Genomic DNA, 18550 nt, shown 5'->3' with positions numbered 1-18550 from the left:
ACCAAGACCTTGAGAAGGTGAGTGAGTTTTCACAACGGCTATTGCATTCCCAATTACCTGAAGCCTACAGCATGTTACACACACTACAGGCTTCAATACCTCCTCAGGCTACTCAGTGAAGCTACCCTATACTTTGGTTCAGCTCTAATATATGACTGTGCGCATTTACTAAAGTGAACACTAAATGGTACTTCTTTTACCCTAATCAGTGATGGTTCTTTTAGTCTTCTAGCTTGCTGTTAACTAACAGTCCAACTGTGACAAATTAATCACAAGTAAAGACAAGAAGAAAAGTCTGGCATCAAAGTTAATGGTTTCAATGACAGAAAAACATCAATATAATGTAATACCACCTCAGGTGTTCTCATTCCTCTTTTATATTGGAGCGTAGCTGCTGAAATTCAAATGCCTTTTAAAATAGGCTTTGGCTGAATAACACAGGATAAACTAAGCTGGAAACTTGCTCTACAAACTGTTTCCCCTTAATTCATTCTGTCCAAATACTGTTGAACTAAACTCTGACATATTTTGACTCAACTTTCTAGTACTTTCTGTCCTCCCACAGCAAAGGGCTCCCTTAACAGAATCATCTCTCTTGTGTTTTGTATTTTTCTCTTCATGGTAGTACTGTTTCAGCGTTGCTGTTTGGACTGATCCAAGGAGTTTTCAGCAGCTCATGTCTTTGCCCTTTTCTGGCTGGGAGGAACATGAATTAAGTTATGGAACAATGCACCAAAATTTATCTATGGAATGGTTTTCTTTAAGAAAAAGCTGGGAGGAGGGGAAGAGTCTTTGTAAAGGTAGATCAGAAATCTCAGCGTCCTGGAATTTCTGTTTGGCCTCACTTTCTATATACATGGAAAAATAGGAAATAGCTTATGGAAAAGCAACCCAAAGTAAACATTTCAGATGTGACAACTGGTATATAACAGTTATTTTTAACAATGAGGCACTATCTTTGAAAGACAAAATAGAACTTGATACTATCAAAATGTAATGAAAGGCACGCTCATAAGCAACTCTCTTCACTAGCTGTCTGCACTCTGTTTTACTGAGTCATCTTGGTATCTAAAGTAGGTTTGCTGCATTTCTTCTGAGCACAGGTCTCCACTTAGCGTCCTCCTTCAGAGATGGACATATCCCCTCGCATCTCTTTCATGCTTCCAGTTTTTTTCTGTTTCTTGGATTTCTTCAACATGTGGACCTAAAATAGAAAGTTTTAAATGAAAGTGAGCAATTAAGTATCTGTAGTCACCTATAAGCAAACCTAAGGCAACTAACACAAGTAAAATGTTGGAACTGCAACAGAAAAGCATTTAAATACAGAACTATCAGGAGCACCTATCCTTAAAAAGCTACAGGATAAAGTGACTTTTTTTCCCATAAACATATACACACATGTATGTGTACGCATATAGATAAATGTACATATTTGTGTGCGTATATATTCATGTGCACACATACACATTATATACAGATTAACACTATTAATCACTAACCTCATAGATTTAAATATGTCTCACTGGAAGGACAGTTAGGCATGTTCTCTCTCATTTTTCTCTTTCTGCCTTTTTCTCTCAGGAAAAGAACAAAGTTTAACATACTGCAAAACATTTGAGGTGTGGCCCTCTTTTTCACCCATTTTGACTCTGCAAAGGCCATTTTTTTGGTAGCCCTCCCAGTAGGGCTACACATTTCCCAAGACTGACAGCAGCAACCTGTTTCTGAGAGTTGAAAAGGCATCCTTAAGGTAGCAGACAAATGTGTACACCACTGTGCACCAGGAGTCAGCTACTGCAGAATGTTTATTTCACAATTTCAGAGTCAATAGAGAAGTTAAATTCTTAGGTAGCTGATGCTCTTGTCCTTCTACATATACATTTAGATATGATTGTATATCAGTCAATGACTACTCCAAATTCTCTTTTTCTCGGGCCCTTCCTCCGCTACTCACCTTCTTTGCTGCTCTCTGATAAACCTTCCCTCCTCCAGCACAACCTTGCTACCTTGTAGATGGCATACTGCGATGGCCCTCATAACTGTGGTCTGCTTCAGGGCAAGCAACGCTGCCTGGAGATCTCAATGCTGGGTAAAAAACTTAAGTCACTAGACTGACTGTTTTTCTAAACACAAGCCTCATGTGAGCCAGTGGAGATGGTCCTCAAATCGTCCTCTGCAGAAACTGCTATGTACCTATCCAACAGTGACCATACCGTGACAACAAGCTCCTTTACAGTAAAGCATCAGAACACGATAAGCAGTAATATGATAATATCCACTGGAGAAACAAGGTCAACTTGCTAAAAAAGATCTACAGCCAGTACCTTTGGTCCTGCAGCAGAAATTATAATCTGGCCAGGGGCCTGAATCCAGGGCTCTCCATCAACTTGAACTGGAATTGGCTTTAGGAGAGTTACACGAAAATATGAGCCTTGGGCTATACGGATGCCTGATCGAAAACCACCTTGGACTTGACCCTGTTTGGAAGTAAAAGCCAGGATATCAATCACACCAATAAACCAGAAGCATAAACATTAGCTACACTTTTGGGTGGTTAGAATTTTACTCTCACCTGACATTGTAAGTTATTTTACTTAGAACTGCTTAGGCAAAACCTGCACAGGATGCCTTTACTGCAGCGTTCATTATTTTAAGTTAGCGCATGAAGACGAATGCAGATACCCCTGTGGGCTGCTGCTGGCAAAGTAACTTACACAGTGAAGCCATCTGTACACTCAGGTTGGCCAAGGAGCATGCACTCACAAAGGTCTTGTTTGCTTTTATTTCCCCCCACCATAACATAGCAAACACAGTTTCTAAACACCTAGCTATACAGACAGACCAGCACATACATCTGAAACTCAGGCCTAAAAGCACTTTATCAAACAGTGAGAGAGAGTTTTGCCAACTTCAACTCCAAATATATATATATATACATACATATATATACATATATATACACTGTGTACTCAGCTACATATATATACTCAACTACAATTAACATCTGAGTGTTGACTGTAAAAAGCAAAGCAAAGTGAACTTTCCTGCTACACATTCTCTTGGGAAACCTGTACAGACACCAAACATGGAGGTAAAAACCTTAATAGAAGATCACAAAACCAGAGCATGGGTTTGTTAACATTTATATTCCAGAGCAGTGGGTACACACCTTGTTGTTTCTAATTTCACCCAGATTTTAAGGACCTCTACCAAACTACTACTTCTAATAGAATGTTTTATATTTGCCTTTCTTAAAAGATCTAAATTACAAAATGGTGAAGTTTGCCAACACCAAAGATCAAGCTGCACGAACAGTTTTAAGCACCCACCTTTCCATCTCGCTGGTTGTATGGGCCAGTTGTCTTTACTTGCCTGATCATATATACTTTTTCAAGCAGCAGTTTTCTTAGTATAATGAAAGAAATATGAAGACAAAACCAACCCAGCACCTCACAAGATTGCATCACTACTAGCAAGCCATTGTTAAAATATGCAATAATGGAAGAATTAAAATTGCACAAATTGAGTGGAAGAATTAAAATTGCACAAATTGAGTCGTAGTCATCTTTGCAGAAGGGCGTGTGCCATCTGCTTCACATAGCATCAGGATCAAGAGCAGTATCAGATTCTCAGAGACAGGTGTTGGAAAGCCTGTGGCAGATAATTACAAAAGCCGCCTGTCTAGGGGAAATGACTGTGATCAGGTATAACAAGAATTTTCACAAATACACCTTTTGTAGTATCAAAATAAACCCTTGTTTTCATCCAAGAACTGTTTGGCTTTGACACCATAATATTTGTATATACCATAACGCATATGCAAATATGTATGTTTGCTTTTCACATATATGTATACACGCATATTTCTGGCCTTGGCCTTGGTTAGAAACCTGCTTAAGTTATGAAGCATTTCCCCATCCACTTTTAATAAGTTCTTCACACTGCTATTACTTATTCTTACCCCACCACAGATTTGTTTCCACTGCACCCACTGTAGTATGGCACTTCAACCTGGACCTTCAGGGCAGGCCAGCATACAGGCAATGAGAGTGCACTGCACTCTTTAACAGGCATTACAGCTGCAGCCGAACTCAACACCTCAATCCCTCGTTCACAGACGGCTGATGCTGCCCATTAATTCTGGTTATGGTCTATAACCACTTCTGTATGACACAATAAGTACCTGAATAAACGATGGTTAAATCTTAACACCAATGCATACTTCTTAGGACTAAGCACTTACAATGCACTGTTTGTTACAGAACTAAACTTGTCTGAGAAAATGTACGTTTCCTCAGCTCTTAGTGGGATGCCAGCTTACCATGTGAACAACGCCTGTCACACCAACAACTTCCAGCAGCCCATCATCGATGCGTGGCTTCTCAAAGCGGTTATCACTGTCAGACCCCCAGAGGTCGGCTCCGGATCCCCAGCTGCATGGAGAGCACACCACAGTGACCTGCTGTCTGCCGTGAGCACCCTGCCTAGCTCCCTGCTGAGGGTGGCTAGTTCCACAGGCTTCAGAAGCTAGACACTCCACAGTGTTTCTGCACTTCAGTCATCTGAAATGCTTCTAACTTAATTAACACTATGTTGCTTTTTGTGCACTACTGACCCTCCTTACGCAAATCACTTGCTTATTGTTCTAGTGCATTGACTGCTCAGTACCAACTGGGATCTTTTCTACTCCATAGTTCTCTTGTGCAGTGTATACTTGTGTGTAAGCACATGTGCACACATGTAAGGATACATGTATTTGAATAAAAAGTTGAAACATTTTCAGACTAAAATAGAAAGAAGTACAGGCAGTTTAAGACAAGAGCATCCTTGGAAAAAGAATGATACGGCAGCACTGGTTATTTGCTGGTTTTGTACAGAAAAAGCCCTGCCTCTACAAAGAGCACATTTAAAGAAGCCAGGTTTCCTGCCTTCCTTCCCTCCACAGCAGTAACTTGAGCTCCCTGCAGGTGTCAGGAGAGCCCCACAACCCTGCAAAAGGTACCTGAACTGTGGGTTTTCCACAGCTACCTGGGTAGCATCACCAGCTCCACAGGACTGACCAGCTGACTGTAGGACCCACATAGTACCTAACAGTTGAATCCTGCTCAGGCATCTCGTCTCTAGCATGCCAGAAAGCATGTACAAGTGATCAGCTCCGATCCTTCTGAAAGTCATGATGAAATCCAGTGGACTGTTCAGTTTGGGGAAGGCTGGAAATGGTAGTGGGCAGAAACCACAGGCCTACTACCATGTCTGAAAATCAATGGTTTATGGGAAAACTGCTCCAGAAGACTTCTGAAGACCTTTGTGAGGAAATCATTCCAACTTACTGTTAGGACACAGAAGAAATAGCAAATATACAGGGGTTTGCCCTGGGAAAACAAGATAGTGGAGTGACACTGAGTCTCAACAGGTCAGAAAAATTATGTCAAAATGGTATTTAGCGCCAGCTCCTTAAGCACTGTTGCAAAGGGAGCAAGTCAGGCAATAATCAAAAATACCAGTAATAATCATCTATTAATCTAGACCATTTAACATTTATCTAACCATTTGACATTTGGTGCTCAAATATCAAGCAGCATTTCCACACATAAAGCCAGACATGCATCCACACACGGTCCTTTCTCTCCTTTTTACCTGGGTATATTAATAAAAATGAGTCCTTCAATACTTGGTAACTCCACCTCTTGCTGATCCACTTGAAGCTTTATGTCTTTGTGGAGATTTCTGGTATGACTTATCTTCTGCAGTCCAACTTTCACATAAACTCCTTTGTTGTGAAACCTAGGAGAAGACAAGTGTCCTGTAACTAAAAGGTAAGGCCCAATGTAGCACTTCTCCTTCTATGAGGTATGGTTGAAGAGATTGTCAGTTAAAACCCTCTCCAAATTCTTGTAGGTTTACTGCAGAAACAAAGCATAAGTCACAAACTGCTCCTTTATACACCTTCTACTGAAGGGATAAGTTGTGCTGTTGAGGAATGTGGAGATCTGTGACATTTTATTACAGGGAAATCAACCCTTCTTAAAGCATTGCCTGAGTGCAATGACTCTTTGAAATGTAAACTTCTGGGAAAACTGCATTTTTAATTAAGATCTAGAAGTCCTAATGAAGCATTTTAATATGTTTTCTCAAACAGTGCTTGAGAAACCTTTGCAAGTCTTTGCTCCACATATTGCTCATTCATTTGAAATATACTCAGCTGCAGAAACTCAAAACATGCTTAGTACTGTTAACCTGTGACAGAGCTCTAATGGCTCTAATTTTAGAGTAAAAAAAAAAATGGAGAAGACTTTATGGCATTCCTAGAAATATAAAAATATTTTCAGAATTACATAAACAAACGTTAGTTAAACACACACAGTATTTTCTTCTATACTGGAAATCTCTTGATACACAGCCTTCAGGACAACCTTAAAATAAAAAGTGTAAATTTTCATTGTTTGACCCTACTAGCAAATGGTGTCACTGGAATCCAACTCTGCAAAGTCTCTCATAGCATTATGTCTAAATGCTGTAGACATTCATGTGGGAAAGACAGGCAGTTTAGCATGTGGGTTACAGTCAACTCTTCAGACAGAGACTCTTCAGTTCTTTTACATTATTACACTGGGAATAATTAGTACTACATGCTAACAGTTTTAAACAGCACTGAATCAAAGGGACCTGATGTAGCACCATTTAACATATATTTAACATAAGCTTCTGTTCCAGACAAGACAATAAGATGTGCCTATGGTAAGACAGGTTTTGTCTAATTTGGATGCAACTGAAAAATAATGGAGTATCAGTAGGAAACACAATAAATAGCCCCAAGAAATATTAATTTTTGTTGCGTGAAGAAGGAAGCCTGCAGAAACTGAGAGAACACAACACAGTACCATAACTGCAGACACAGTCCTGAATCACATGACTTCAAAGATGAACACTTACGGACCACTGTGGTCCACAGGATCAGAGACACCGGATACCACAACAAAGGATAAGTCTGTCACAGTTTAAATCCCATCACTCCATTCTTGCATACATATTCCCTTCCATTTATGTATCTTATTGACCTTAAGACCAGGTAAGAACAAACTGATTTCTGTAACATTACCCCACCAATTCACACCCAGTGGTTCCAAAAGTGAAAAATTTCATGATTAAAATGGCTAGCCGAGCTGGGAAAGTGATCTTTGCATACCCAGCACTAGAGAGAATCATCTCTGCACATCTACATGTGTGACAGGACTGGGGAGAAAGTGCCAGTGGAAGTTGTCAGTCTACTGATAGCTGTAGTCAATAACATACTAGCTTGCCCACTTTGGTAGAAAGAATAGTCATCTCCTGAAGCAAACCCTTGGGTAGGTACATTTGCAGACAGCAGTTTCACCACAGTCAACTGGCAAGGCAGAAGGGAGGAAACTGTCCTTGAAGCAGTCTCCAACACCTTATTTATGCTGAAGTAGATCAAGGTTCGTATTAGGTGCGACCCATATTGCAGACACTGCTGTAAATGACAATGCTGGGGCTGAGAGAGGAGAGCAGGGCGTTACCCAAAGCTTATCCATCCCCATGGAGCCAGTGATCCCTGCATCAGCTGGGCTGCAGCACTTGCACCATTATGTCATCCCAGAACTATTTGGAAGGCTTGCTAGACTACAGATACGTGATTTCTTCTTCTCATCAATTTCAGTGATTATGGGAAGAAGAAAAAGTACTAATATTGATTGATCTGCATGCTTAAACCATGACACAAGCAAAGAGGAAAGTGCCTCTCCACACTTTTTAAAATCACAATCTGACTTGAGATACAGAGATCTTTTCTTATTCTTGTTACCAGCATACAGGTGCTATCACAGCACTAAGCAAGGGTGGGAAAGGTACAAAGAAGTGCTGACCAGTGCATTGCTCTGGTAGCAGCACTGCTCCCCCTCCTGCTAAAGGCTTTGAATAAGAGATATTTCCACTACCTCAAAATTTCACTGACTGAACTCAACACTGCAGTTATTGGCAAATATGTGCATGTAATGACACTGCTTCCAGAAACTGGTTTGGTGCTCTCTCTTGGGAAGGGGGATGAGGAAAAAAGAAAAAGAAAACCAAACAAAGCCCCCCAGATTCTGTGCCTGCAAGTTCCTGGCTAACTTAAGCCCTCCCTGTGCCAGCTCTACGTCAAGCAATATTGTTTGTGGATACCTGTAGCATTTCAAGATTATCAGTCATAGTGTGAGTTGGAAGTTACGCAATACCACAAGTCACCCTTCACCCCTGGTTTCCCAAGATTACCTGCTATTGAATTTCCCTGGTTCTTCTTCTCTAGCATGATGAAAGTCCAAGCTCAACTCTGCGTCAATGCCAAGACCACAGTAATTATTCATCTGTACAATCTGGCATTAAAAGAAAAAAAATCGTATTATTTCCTCCTTAGGTTTACAAATGAAGAAGTTCCACAGTTTTCAACAAACGCAAGGTTTGTAGGTGGCCCTCCTGAGACACTTGCACCCTGACAGACTCTGGAACACATTTTCCAGAAACACTGTGCTAAAAGCAAAGCTGTATGGACAACTGTTGACGTGTGTAGTCATTATTTCCAAAGTATCTGAAACTTCTAAATCTGATCTTAACTGCAAGTAACAAGCATAATAAGGAGGAAATGAAAACAAATGCAGGAATAAAACCAACCCACTTTCTCAAAGCAATTCTATGCAATAACTGCACAAGCTGCTGAACACTAATGCCACTGGTGGTTTTGGCACTGGCCATAGGTTTATCATGACATGACTGGGAAGATGTTCTTCCTTACTTTGGAAGGGAACAAGCTTATGCCAGGTGAATGAAGAAGTTGACTTCACCTACTCAGATGCTTTTAAATAGGTCCCTATATGACAATCTCCAGTTTCTCTGGATTTCGACCATTTCTGCAATTAATTCTTTCTTTGCATACCAGCTCATTCCATAGCTTTTCTATCCTAGCCCTTGACTCTCCCACCCTTCACCTTTAAAAACCAGATTAGGGCAGTCATGACAAATCAACCCCTGTCCTGACCACATGAAAAATAGCTGGAACTTGAGCAACTTTAATCCTCCAACTGACACATAATGCCTAGGATTTTCCAGTGACTGGACTATAATCTTGGACAACTGCTACCATGCTACAATTTCCTACTTGCGTTTTGCTGCCTTTTGTCCAATTTCCTTGTTTTATCTGAAGATAAACACAACCACGATTCACACAAAGCTCTGAAGTTACCATCTATAACCAACATTTTTATTTTCCTAAACAGAAGTAAGAAATACAGACCAAGGTACAGGGATTTTCACTCAGAAAAATAAAAGAAATAGAACAGGTGCCAAAATAAAACAGATGCCATATATGCAGGCACACAATAGGAGTAAGATGACATAAGGATTTATTTCCTCTATTTGCTAGCAACTCCTACTCATTTTTTGAAATGTTACAAGGAGAGATGAGAGTACAGTGGTGTGGAGAGGAAGTGCTTTTTGGTCGACGCTCCAGATTCATGAGTGTTCTGGGAAGTGTTTGGTGTTGCTTTAAAAAGGTTTTCTTATTTGAGAAATAAATTTCTTCCCAGCTGAAGCAAACAGGTATGCCATTGTCGCTTGAATCTTTTCATTGATCCTCTGTAAGACACTTTTTGCCAAGCAGCTATAAAGTGTGTTCTGCAGCCAACCAGTCCTACCAGAATAGAAGCACCAGCTCCAGATCTATGCTGTATTCACCAAGGAATAGCTCAGTAAGGTCCAAGCTCAAAGACAGGTAAGCAATAAAAGATTAAACTAGGTTAGTATCTATCTATCTTTGTGATTTCCACTAGAACAGCATTCCTAAGAATCAAATCTGAATGGTGCTCAGCTCACCTTTGGAGGTTCAGGTTCTGCAACACCATTCTCTGCACCTTCAGCTGGCTCATCTGCATCCAGAAGGATAGTCCAGCGGTCCATAAGAACATCATCTGCTTCATCCACGGAAACCAAAATGGAGTAGGGGTCCTCTCCACTGTAGCCAGCTCCCCAGCGCAAAACCCTCCCTAAGTCGTTACCTGGGGAACAATGAAGAATTCCAAAATATGACTGCATTTCTTAAGTTATCTAGAAGCATCAAAAAGTGTATCTGCCCTGTTTCACAAATCAGACAGCATTAAGGTGCTCCAAAGAAGTCACAGAAGTAGTGAGACTGGACTGAAAAGTTAACAAGCTGAAAAAATACCTGAAAGTTGTTGTGTTGCACATGGGCTTTGTATCACGTAAGAGAAAAGTTTTCATAAAATGTGAAAAAACCTGTTTGTTACAGAGCTGAGAAGTCAGGGAGCAGCTGGGTTCATTGGTTTATAGCAATGGCTGATGCACCTATGATTGTCAAGAGGAGAATATTTTGCCCTCGCCAGCTCCTGCCCACTCACACACACCCATGCCACTTGTTTTTCCTTTACAAAGCATGACTGACAACATTTCCTTGAAAAGCTGATACTGCATTGGCTTCTGAACACCAGCCAGAACTGAGTCATGGCATCCCTACTGCAAAACTGGGATATCTGTCAGCTGGATAAATAAAGACAAACCTTCTGGAGGCCTTCTACCCTCAGAAAAATGGTCCTTGCTGAGATTCTCACCTGTTCCTAAAGGTAAGATGGCAACTGAGGGCTCTGAGCATGCCAGCTTGTGCCTGATCTCCTCCAGTGCACCGAGGACCCAGCCGACGGTGCCATCCCCTCCGCACACCAGCACTCGGAAGGAGGGGACTTTACAGAATGTGTGAAACCTCCATTGAGAAACAAAGCACAGGGTAAAAAAAATGTTACAATGTGGTACAGGAAAAGCAAATCCTCTTAATATACTACTTAAGATAACACATTACTAGTGTATTCCTCGTTTCTCCCTCTACCACTACCATCAGTTTCAGGATCAACTTCCAACAAAGTGAATGGAACAATAGGAACTTTTAGATAAAGCTGTTTAAAAAAGTGAAAAACATACGGCTAAGATTCATCACAGCTAGAGAGAAACTGTTAATCACCTCCTTATTCTCCAAAGACAGACATCTAACTATTCATAATTTCAGTGTGAACATCTATAACTCTCTAAATTCTAGCAGAGATGTTGATTAGTGGTAGGGTTTTTTTTTACATGGTCAGTCATACGACTTATAGTACATTTTCTTCTTCACAGCCATATTTTCCTGGTCACTCTTACCTTTTGCAGCTTTTCATCCTACGTACCTACATATGATGCAAATTAATCTTTATTTCCCATTACACAAGGAGCTGTGAACAAGTGGAAGCATTTTGCTATAAGGCTACAGAAGGATTCCATGGGCAAACCAAAATGAACGAATTACTGAAGTTGCAGCTTGAACTACATTAGAAACACAACAGAATTAATACAGTTCTGACAAAAAGCTTAGTTTGAGCAACTTGTTTTCTCTTGCCTCCTGTGTAAGCTGCGTTTCTTACACAAAAGCTTTTGTTCTGTAGAGTTGTCACGAGAGTCCTTTGTTAAAGCAGTGCTGAAGGAACAAGGCTACTCTGAGTAGGCCACAACCATCACTTTCAGTTTTATGAAGCTGGTAACAAGTGGTGTTGATTAAACCAAGTAATTGGTTCCTGCCTCCCTACAAGTGCATTATGTTCTGTTCCCTGTATTTAGAAATGTTGCAGCTGTGACCAGGCAAGCCCTGTTACTTTTGCAATTGTGGCCAAGTTTCAAAAGTCAGATAGAAAATTTTATTATAGTTTCCTATTAGTTCCCATGAAACATCAAAGGAAATAAAAGCAAAAAATGAGTCCTTGTGGGGCAGTGTGACATTTCTCTTTCCATCCCCATTTGATTACAGCGTATTTTTATTTTTAATAATGATTAAATCTGTGTTGTTGTAAAGTACGTATCATGTTCCCAGGACACGGCTCTATTGCAACTGACATAAGCATGTCTACCAGAACTACTGTGCTCTCTTTCTGTTACAGAACCCAAAAGTTCAAACCTGTTTTCACAATGAGAACCAGCCAGGAGTGATCCACTGCTCTGGTCTTCAGGCACAGAACAGAAGCAATTTCAGTCTTCCTTGACAAGTGAATCTGATCCATCTTTTAAAAAAATAAGTAACAAAGCAAAACAAATAAAAAGCTTTCAAAAATATGATGACCTACCCCGGCAATGGGCCACCATTGGTAAGTTCAAAGACCTGATGTGGGTTTAGCAGCTTTCTAAAACTGTACAGCAGGTCGCGACCTTTTAGACCACCGCTTTTTGGATTCACAAACACAAGAATTGGGCAGCAGTTCTGTGGTATCTTGGAAGCCTGAAAGAAGACATGGAAAAGGATCAGCCAAAACTATTACTAGGCAGGAAAATTACTACTACATCTAAGAAGTACCTCCTGATGCTTAGTAAAAACATACAGATTTTATAAATAAAAGGATTCAATGTCCAGACAAGGGGTAGGTTCGCTGCTGATCTTACTCTTCTGGGAACTGAAGTTTCCTTAAGCCATTCCAACTACATAGTTGATCCTAACATTAAAACTGAAGTAGTTCATGCCAAACAACAGTGTGAGGGAGGAGGTACCTTCAAGAGTCATGTACAATTCAAACACTTCCTTGCAAAGAGATAATTTCTCCCCAGAACCTGGAACGTTTGTGTGAAGTTTTGTGGTCATCTTAGAATACGTGTTAATTTACAAGGACAAAATATTGCAAAACCAGAGTGTTTGGGGCAAATACTGGCACGCCCCTTCCCATGAAGTAAAGAGGCCAAAAGCTTCTTTAAAAAGTAAGTATTTGTAATTTTTAATGGGGAGGATTTGATGTCCTTACAAATCCTCACACTTCTACTGAAGCTGCTGCGGAAAGAGCTCTCAAAGCATGGCCGTGCGATGGGGGAGCCTGGTGCCCACCCAGAGACCACTCCCCAAGACCACTTCCTCTGTACATGGCAGAAGGATATGCTGGGGTGCCCCATGGACTGCATGGGAATGATATCTGCAACCCCACTGGAGGGCACTCAGAGGCACCCCCTCGGGACTGGTTTTCAGTCAGCCAGCCCATAAATTATGCTGTAAGATCTGTTTGTCTTCTACAGGGATCAGAGAATGCCAGCACACCTTTCATCCCTGCCACAGCCTCTAGCACCAGGAAAGTCCATCGGGCATTTCAACGAGCACGCTTCAAAACAGAAACGTTTAACACAGTCCCTAAGTCGTGGTAATTTGTGTCTACAAATTGGACAGCATTCAGGGAACAGCAATTTGTCACGCAGCTGACAGGATGGACTCAGGGAACAGAACAACAGTGCTAAATATAAGTCAATTTAGACAAGAATGATTCAGGGGGCAGTGAGGCAGCAGCATGACTGCAGCGTGCAAACACGCAGAGAGATACCAACAGCTACAGAGGGGAGGAGACAGCATGCGGAGCGCCTGTCTGCTGCTGCTGCTGCAAGCAACCACCAGAGCACAATATAAGGCGACGAAGGGTGAAATCAGGGCAAATTAACAAATAACTTTGTGGGGAAGCAAGGTGATATTGAGATACCTCAGACCACTGTCTACCTGTGATGTGATTTGGATGACTGAAACCAAATGTTCATTTGGGGCTTTCCAGTATTTGAGAGATTTCCTCAAATTCTGCCTTCCTAAAAGCGCTGGGTGCTAATCCTCTGCAAGCCATATCCTCCCAGACATGTGAAGATACCTGCAAACACACAAAAATCCTTCTCCTCTGTGTCACTCCCTGCACAAGAAATGCCCTCTGATGTTCAGCATGACTTGTAGGCACAAACAGAAAACACAGTGGGAAGAGGAACACTAAGCAGGTAACAAGGTTGATGATTGTCTTATGGGAAAGGTTTCACCGCTGTCAAAATAACTAGCTTGGATAGACACAGGCTGCAAAGCTGTCCTCACAGCCTCCAGAGGAACCACCTTCACACTATACTGTGGCGGCTGCTAGGTCAAAACACTTCTCACCTCCACATTCAGTCTGTATTGGAAAAGGGTAAACAATTGTTCAAAGCGTGCCCAACACACAACAAGGGTAATACATTTATTTCTGTCAAGCATATGGAAAGGGTATTTGTAGCCAGAAAAGGAGGTCTAAGGAAAACAACTCATGCCACTGTCAGAAAAGGGAAGGACTTTCTTGGGTCTTGTGTGGCTTAAGGATCCACACATCCAAATGAGAGGAGTGGATTTCCTCCCCTCCAGCCATCACAGACATTAATAAAAACAGTAAGCAGAGCCCTAGTTTTTCCAAAAGTAAAGCTCTTATTACTCCATCTGTTCTTGCACCATCATGTGCCATATCCTATTACGAATGTTCCTTTGAAAATCCCACAAGCAAAGAAAGGCAGAGCAGATCTGAAAGGAAACACCACATCCCTTTGGGGTAATGGGGCAACCTGTTCCCTTTCTGCACTCCTTGTTCCAGCTTCTAATCTGCCCTATATTTCCACCCAAACACTTCCCATTTCTTCCTCTTCAAAGCTTTTTTACTACCTAAACTTCATCTGCAGTCACTTCAACCTCCCAGAAAACACGAGCTATCTGAACCCTCAGGATTGGTCTAACGCCTGGAAAGTTGTGGGGCTTAATAAAGAAGGAAGTAAGGGGATAACAGAAAGAAACAATATTCAGTTCTGCTGCTCAAAGTAAATGAAAGCATTTTCAAAGAAGGACAAGAGAAGAGAAACCAGCACAACATTCAAGTCAAACAAATACCTTACTTGAATGTGGACAAGAACATGATGACCTTCTTCAGGAAGGAAGTTTCTAAAAATACTGGTTTTGGACATCTAGAAGTGACATGTTGAACACATGTTTTATATTACTTGCTTTTACAGACGAGTTCTAATGCACTGGGTTCAAAACCAAGTAACTAAAATAATTCACAAGGAACTGCAGGGAATCGCAATGATTTTTGAGATGTAAGCTCCAAGGCATTCAAAAGCACAGCTGTGCCTTGGAAAGTCGACTAGGATCTCACCCAAGTAAATATATATTGTTGCAAATATGTATTTACAGTTTCTACAAAACTGCCATCTAAATTTCCTAATTGTCAGTGTCAATATTGTACCAGAAAAAAGTGAAACATTTACCCTGAAAGCTAGGACAACTCACAAGCAGCTGTGCAGAAGGGGCTAATAAAGTATCTGTCTGTAGTGTAAATAGAGCAGCCGAAGCACTCCAACCCATCCTTGTTCAAGTATCTTCTAATGTATATTCCTAACTATACCTGTTAGGACTAAACATGCCTATGTAGGCTAAATAGAAGTATTCTAGAAAGTGCTTAAGCCTTACAGTTAACTTGCTTCCCACCGCCACTCTTATTTACACTTAAAAGGATTAAGAAACACTACTGAGCTGCTAGATAAAGGCCAGCTTTTAAGAAAACAGTTATTTTCCAGTGGGTGTTAAAAATCCTGTGACAGTTTGTACAGCAGAGCAGGGATTTGCTTTCTGCAGACGCTCCATTACAATTACAGATGGCCACAAGGGTAGCGCTCTTATGCTGCTGAATATGTTTTAATCCCACAGTCAAGCCCCATCGGGGACACAGAATGAGTTTGTTACCGGGCAGAGGCGGATGTGTGACTCACTGCCTGAGGGCTCCCTTCCCACTTTGGCCCTGGCTTCAGTGCTCTCTGCCTGAGGAGTGAAATGTGCAGAGGGGTTTTGTGCTGGCTGGTGTTCAGGAAGGAATTTATTGCTCGTTTCTTAGAGACAGCTGAAGGAGGCCGTGTGATTTAGACACTCTTGACAGTCACTGTGAATTGCTTAATTTGTCAGGATTAGCAAAGCATGGCTTCAGGCTGGGGCAAGATAGTCAGTATCCAAACGAATACCCTTTCTGTTGAGTGTACTGTGTAATCCCATCTGGGCATGAAGCAGAACAAGGTGTTCTGTGCCACAGGCTGGCCAGCACAACCATCACAGCGCATCTTCCAGAGTGGAGGACTCTCTCCAGGAACTGCAGATACCTCTGTGACAAATAAGATTCAACATTTGCAAGCTGGCTGGCTGTAGAATCTCCTGTGTGCAAGGACTCACAACACCCCAAGCACATACTTCCTCCATCCTGGGCAGAAAGATGTCATTGCATCTGATGAGCAATGACGTGCAAGGTGCTCGAATGTAACCAGAGCAGTAGCTGGGTCAACAGCAGGAGGGTAACTACAGCAGTGGAAGGAGGGTGAAAAGTAACCTTGCATGGTGTTTTGGCAAAGAGAGTCATTAAACAACCACACGTTAAAGTTGAATACATTTGCGTAACGAATCAGTAGAATGAATGAAATGGAAACTTCCACACCCGTATCTACTGCTCTTGAGGAACCTAAATAGAGTACGTTAGAGGACACTCCACCAGTAAGTGGCATTAGTGATAAAAACACAGAAACTTGTCACTTTCACGATGATACTGCTCTTGTAAAACTTGCTGCTCATTTTCCTTTGCAGTACCAGCAAACAAGCAGTTCTGGTAACTTCGCTTTCAGTTAAAAAATCCAGCCCTGCAATGTCTTTCACCTTGACACTTACTAAAGAGAAATACCAAACTACTCAGCAGCTAAACAGCTTTCTGAGAGACTGAATACTTTTTACACTCCAACAAAGTGAGTATTTTCATTTACTTGAATATTATGAAAGTGTCTGATTAAATTCTTAAAGGCCCAAGATCATGAAACAGCAGAATAGATCAACACATCTGATCACACTAATTGTTTGACTTTCTAATACACAGCGCAAACTCATTCTGCATTCAAACTTTTCAGTAATGACAGTAAGAGGATGAATTGCTTCTGGCAGACCTGACCACAGCAGACTAGAACTGAGCCTCCTCCTCAGAAGGTATATGAGACAACGAGCAACTGAACCTCACCTCAGGAAAACAAAGGACTAGGATTTACTTTTGTGCTTTCCTTGTGCTTAGGGGAGATTCTGTTTGTTTGGTTTGGGGTGGTGTTTGTTTTGGTTTGTTTTTTTGTCTGTTTGGTTGGTTTGTTTTGAAGTTGCAATTTGGAAAAATCATTCATTAACCAAAACACTATGGCCTTTATCTTATTACCCATTCGTCTTCCAAGACTACACATTAGCCCTTCATTCCCAATTCCTTTGTATTTCACCCAGAAGAGGAATGTCAAACAAAGTGTAAATGTAATATTGTGTTCAGCTCATGATAAGTACAACCTGGTGCTGTATTTAAATGGTTACATATATAAATTATAAACAACGGCTGACAGTATCACACCATACAAGGATAATCTAGGTTGGAAAGTACCTTAGGAGGTTGTCTACTCCAATTGCTACCCAGTGTAGGGTCAACAATCACTCATCAGTTTCCCCTGGGTAATTAGTGAATGGCATAAGCTGCATGGCCAAAGCACATAAAAACACCACTTGAAGTATTATTTAGATTAATTAATCTTGGCTTATTTCTGTGAGATGACCAGACAGAAACAGCATATGCTGCAATAGAAACAAAATGCATATGCACATGTACAGCCCTTCCCTCTCCTTCTAACATAACATGAATTCATCCCTAGCAGTTCCTCAGTTCAGAAACTGGAGTTTCTGAAAAAGCCTTGCATCAGATAATTATCTGTATTTTCCAGCCATCAAGAAGTTCACTTCCAACATACTTAGTGTCAGAAAACCAGACACATGTAATCAACAGAGATGAGTATGTTCGATTTCAAATACCATGCACCAAATCCAGGCTTGTAATACATTTGCCTAAGCCACCGAAAACAAGCATCCAAAAGCAGTGCCATCTTCATGCTGCCTTCTGTTTCTGGTAACAAACTCCGAAACGTAGTTTGGATGAGGGGGGGATGTTTGTTTCTAGGGGTCTCACAAAACATAACGCCCACAAGTGCATGGGAAGGCGGCTATCATTTTTTCAGAGGGTGGATAATTTTTAATCTTGCCAGTTTCATGTAGCACTACCACTAGTATCTGCTCATACTAAAATCCAATGTTGCCCTCAGAAAACTTTGACAAGCCTAGGACTCTTTAAATCATAAAAGGAGAGATGTAAATATGCAACTCTGACTACTGAACTTGAGACCCTGCCTTCTAGAGTTGCTTCATAGTTCCTAGTTATGAGGTATTTTTAAGTTTTCAACTTTCTGTGAGGTTCTAAAGTCAAACCAAGACTCTCAGTTAGATCACTTGCCATAACGCAACTCCAGAAAGGCAGTAACTGCAAGGCAACAGCTCAGCAGGAAGTAACCATGGCTACACTCTCTTTTGGACAGAACCTACATCATCCTGGTTAAGAAGCACTTTGCTCAATGAACCATTTCCTTCTTTTCACTCCAAATCTGCTTTGTTAACATGAAATCTATTATAAAACCAACTGATTCATAGGAAAGTGACTTTTAACCATAAAAACTAAGAAATCAGAATCAAGCATGAATTAGTGAATGGACTCTTGCACTAAGTCTTCCAAAAGACTATTATTTTTCCTCTGGAATACACAATGCATCACTTGAACAAGGTCAAAGTCCCTCTGCTAGAGAACGGGGGATATGAAGTTAATGTAAAGGTGAAGATCAG

The 18550-nt window shown here is 41.1% G+C and overlaps 1 protein-coding gene across 2 annotated transcripts in view; it reads right to left on the bottom strand.

Moving 5' to 3' along the window:
* Nucleotides 1-919: 919 nt before the first annotated feature.
* The window catches only part of DGKQ (diacylglycerol kinase theta), an 81886-nt gene continuing 64255 nt past the window's right edge, over nt 920-18550 (bottom strand). For both annotated transcript variants that reach the window (XM_061342688.1, XM_061342689.1), the window contains exons 16-23: nt 12150-12301; nt 10617-10765; nt 9865-10046; nt 8272-8372; nt 5638-5784; nt 4322-4433; nt 2325-2477; nt 920-1204 (exon numbers count right to left, since the gene is read on the bottom strand). In XM_061342688.1, coding sequence (XP_061198672.1) covers nt 1112-1204; nt 2325-2477; nt 4322-4433; nt 5638-5784; nt 8272-8372; nt 9865-10046; nt 10617-10765; nt 12150-12301 — 1089 coding nt within the window. In that variant the 3' untranslated portion in view covers nt 920-1111. The remainder of the gene's footprint in view (nt 1205-2324; nt 2478-4321; nt 4434-5637; nt 5785-8271; nt 8373-9864; nt 10047-10616; nt 10766-12149; nt 12302-18550) is intronic.

The sequence above is a fragment of the Neopsephotus bourkii genome, unplaced genomic scaffold (genome assembly GCF_033783945.1).
Source record: "Neopsephotus bourkii isolate Nb327-2 ecotype Australia unplaced genomic scaffold, CSIRO-AGI_Nbou_v1 NB_1814, whole genome shotgun sequence".
NCBI lineage: Eukaryota > Metazoa > Chordata > Aves > Psittaciformes > Psittacidae > Neopsephotus > Neopsephotus bourkii.
The sequence above is the reverse complement of the archived record's forward strand: the minus strand, read 5'-3'. Positions and strand labels throughout refer to the sequence as shown.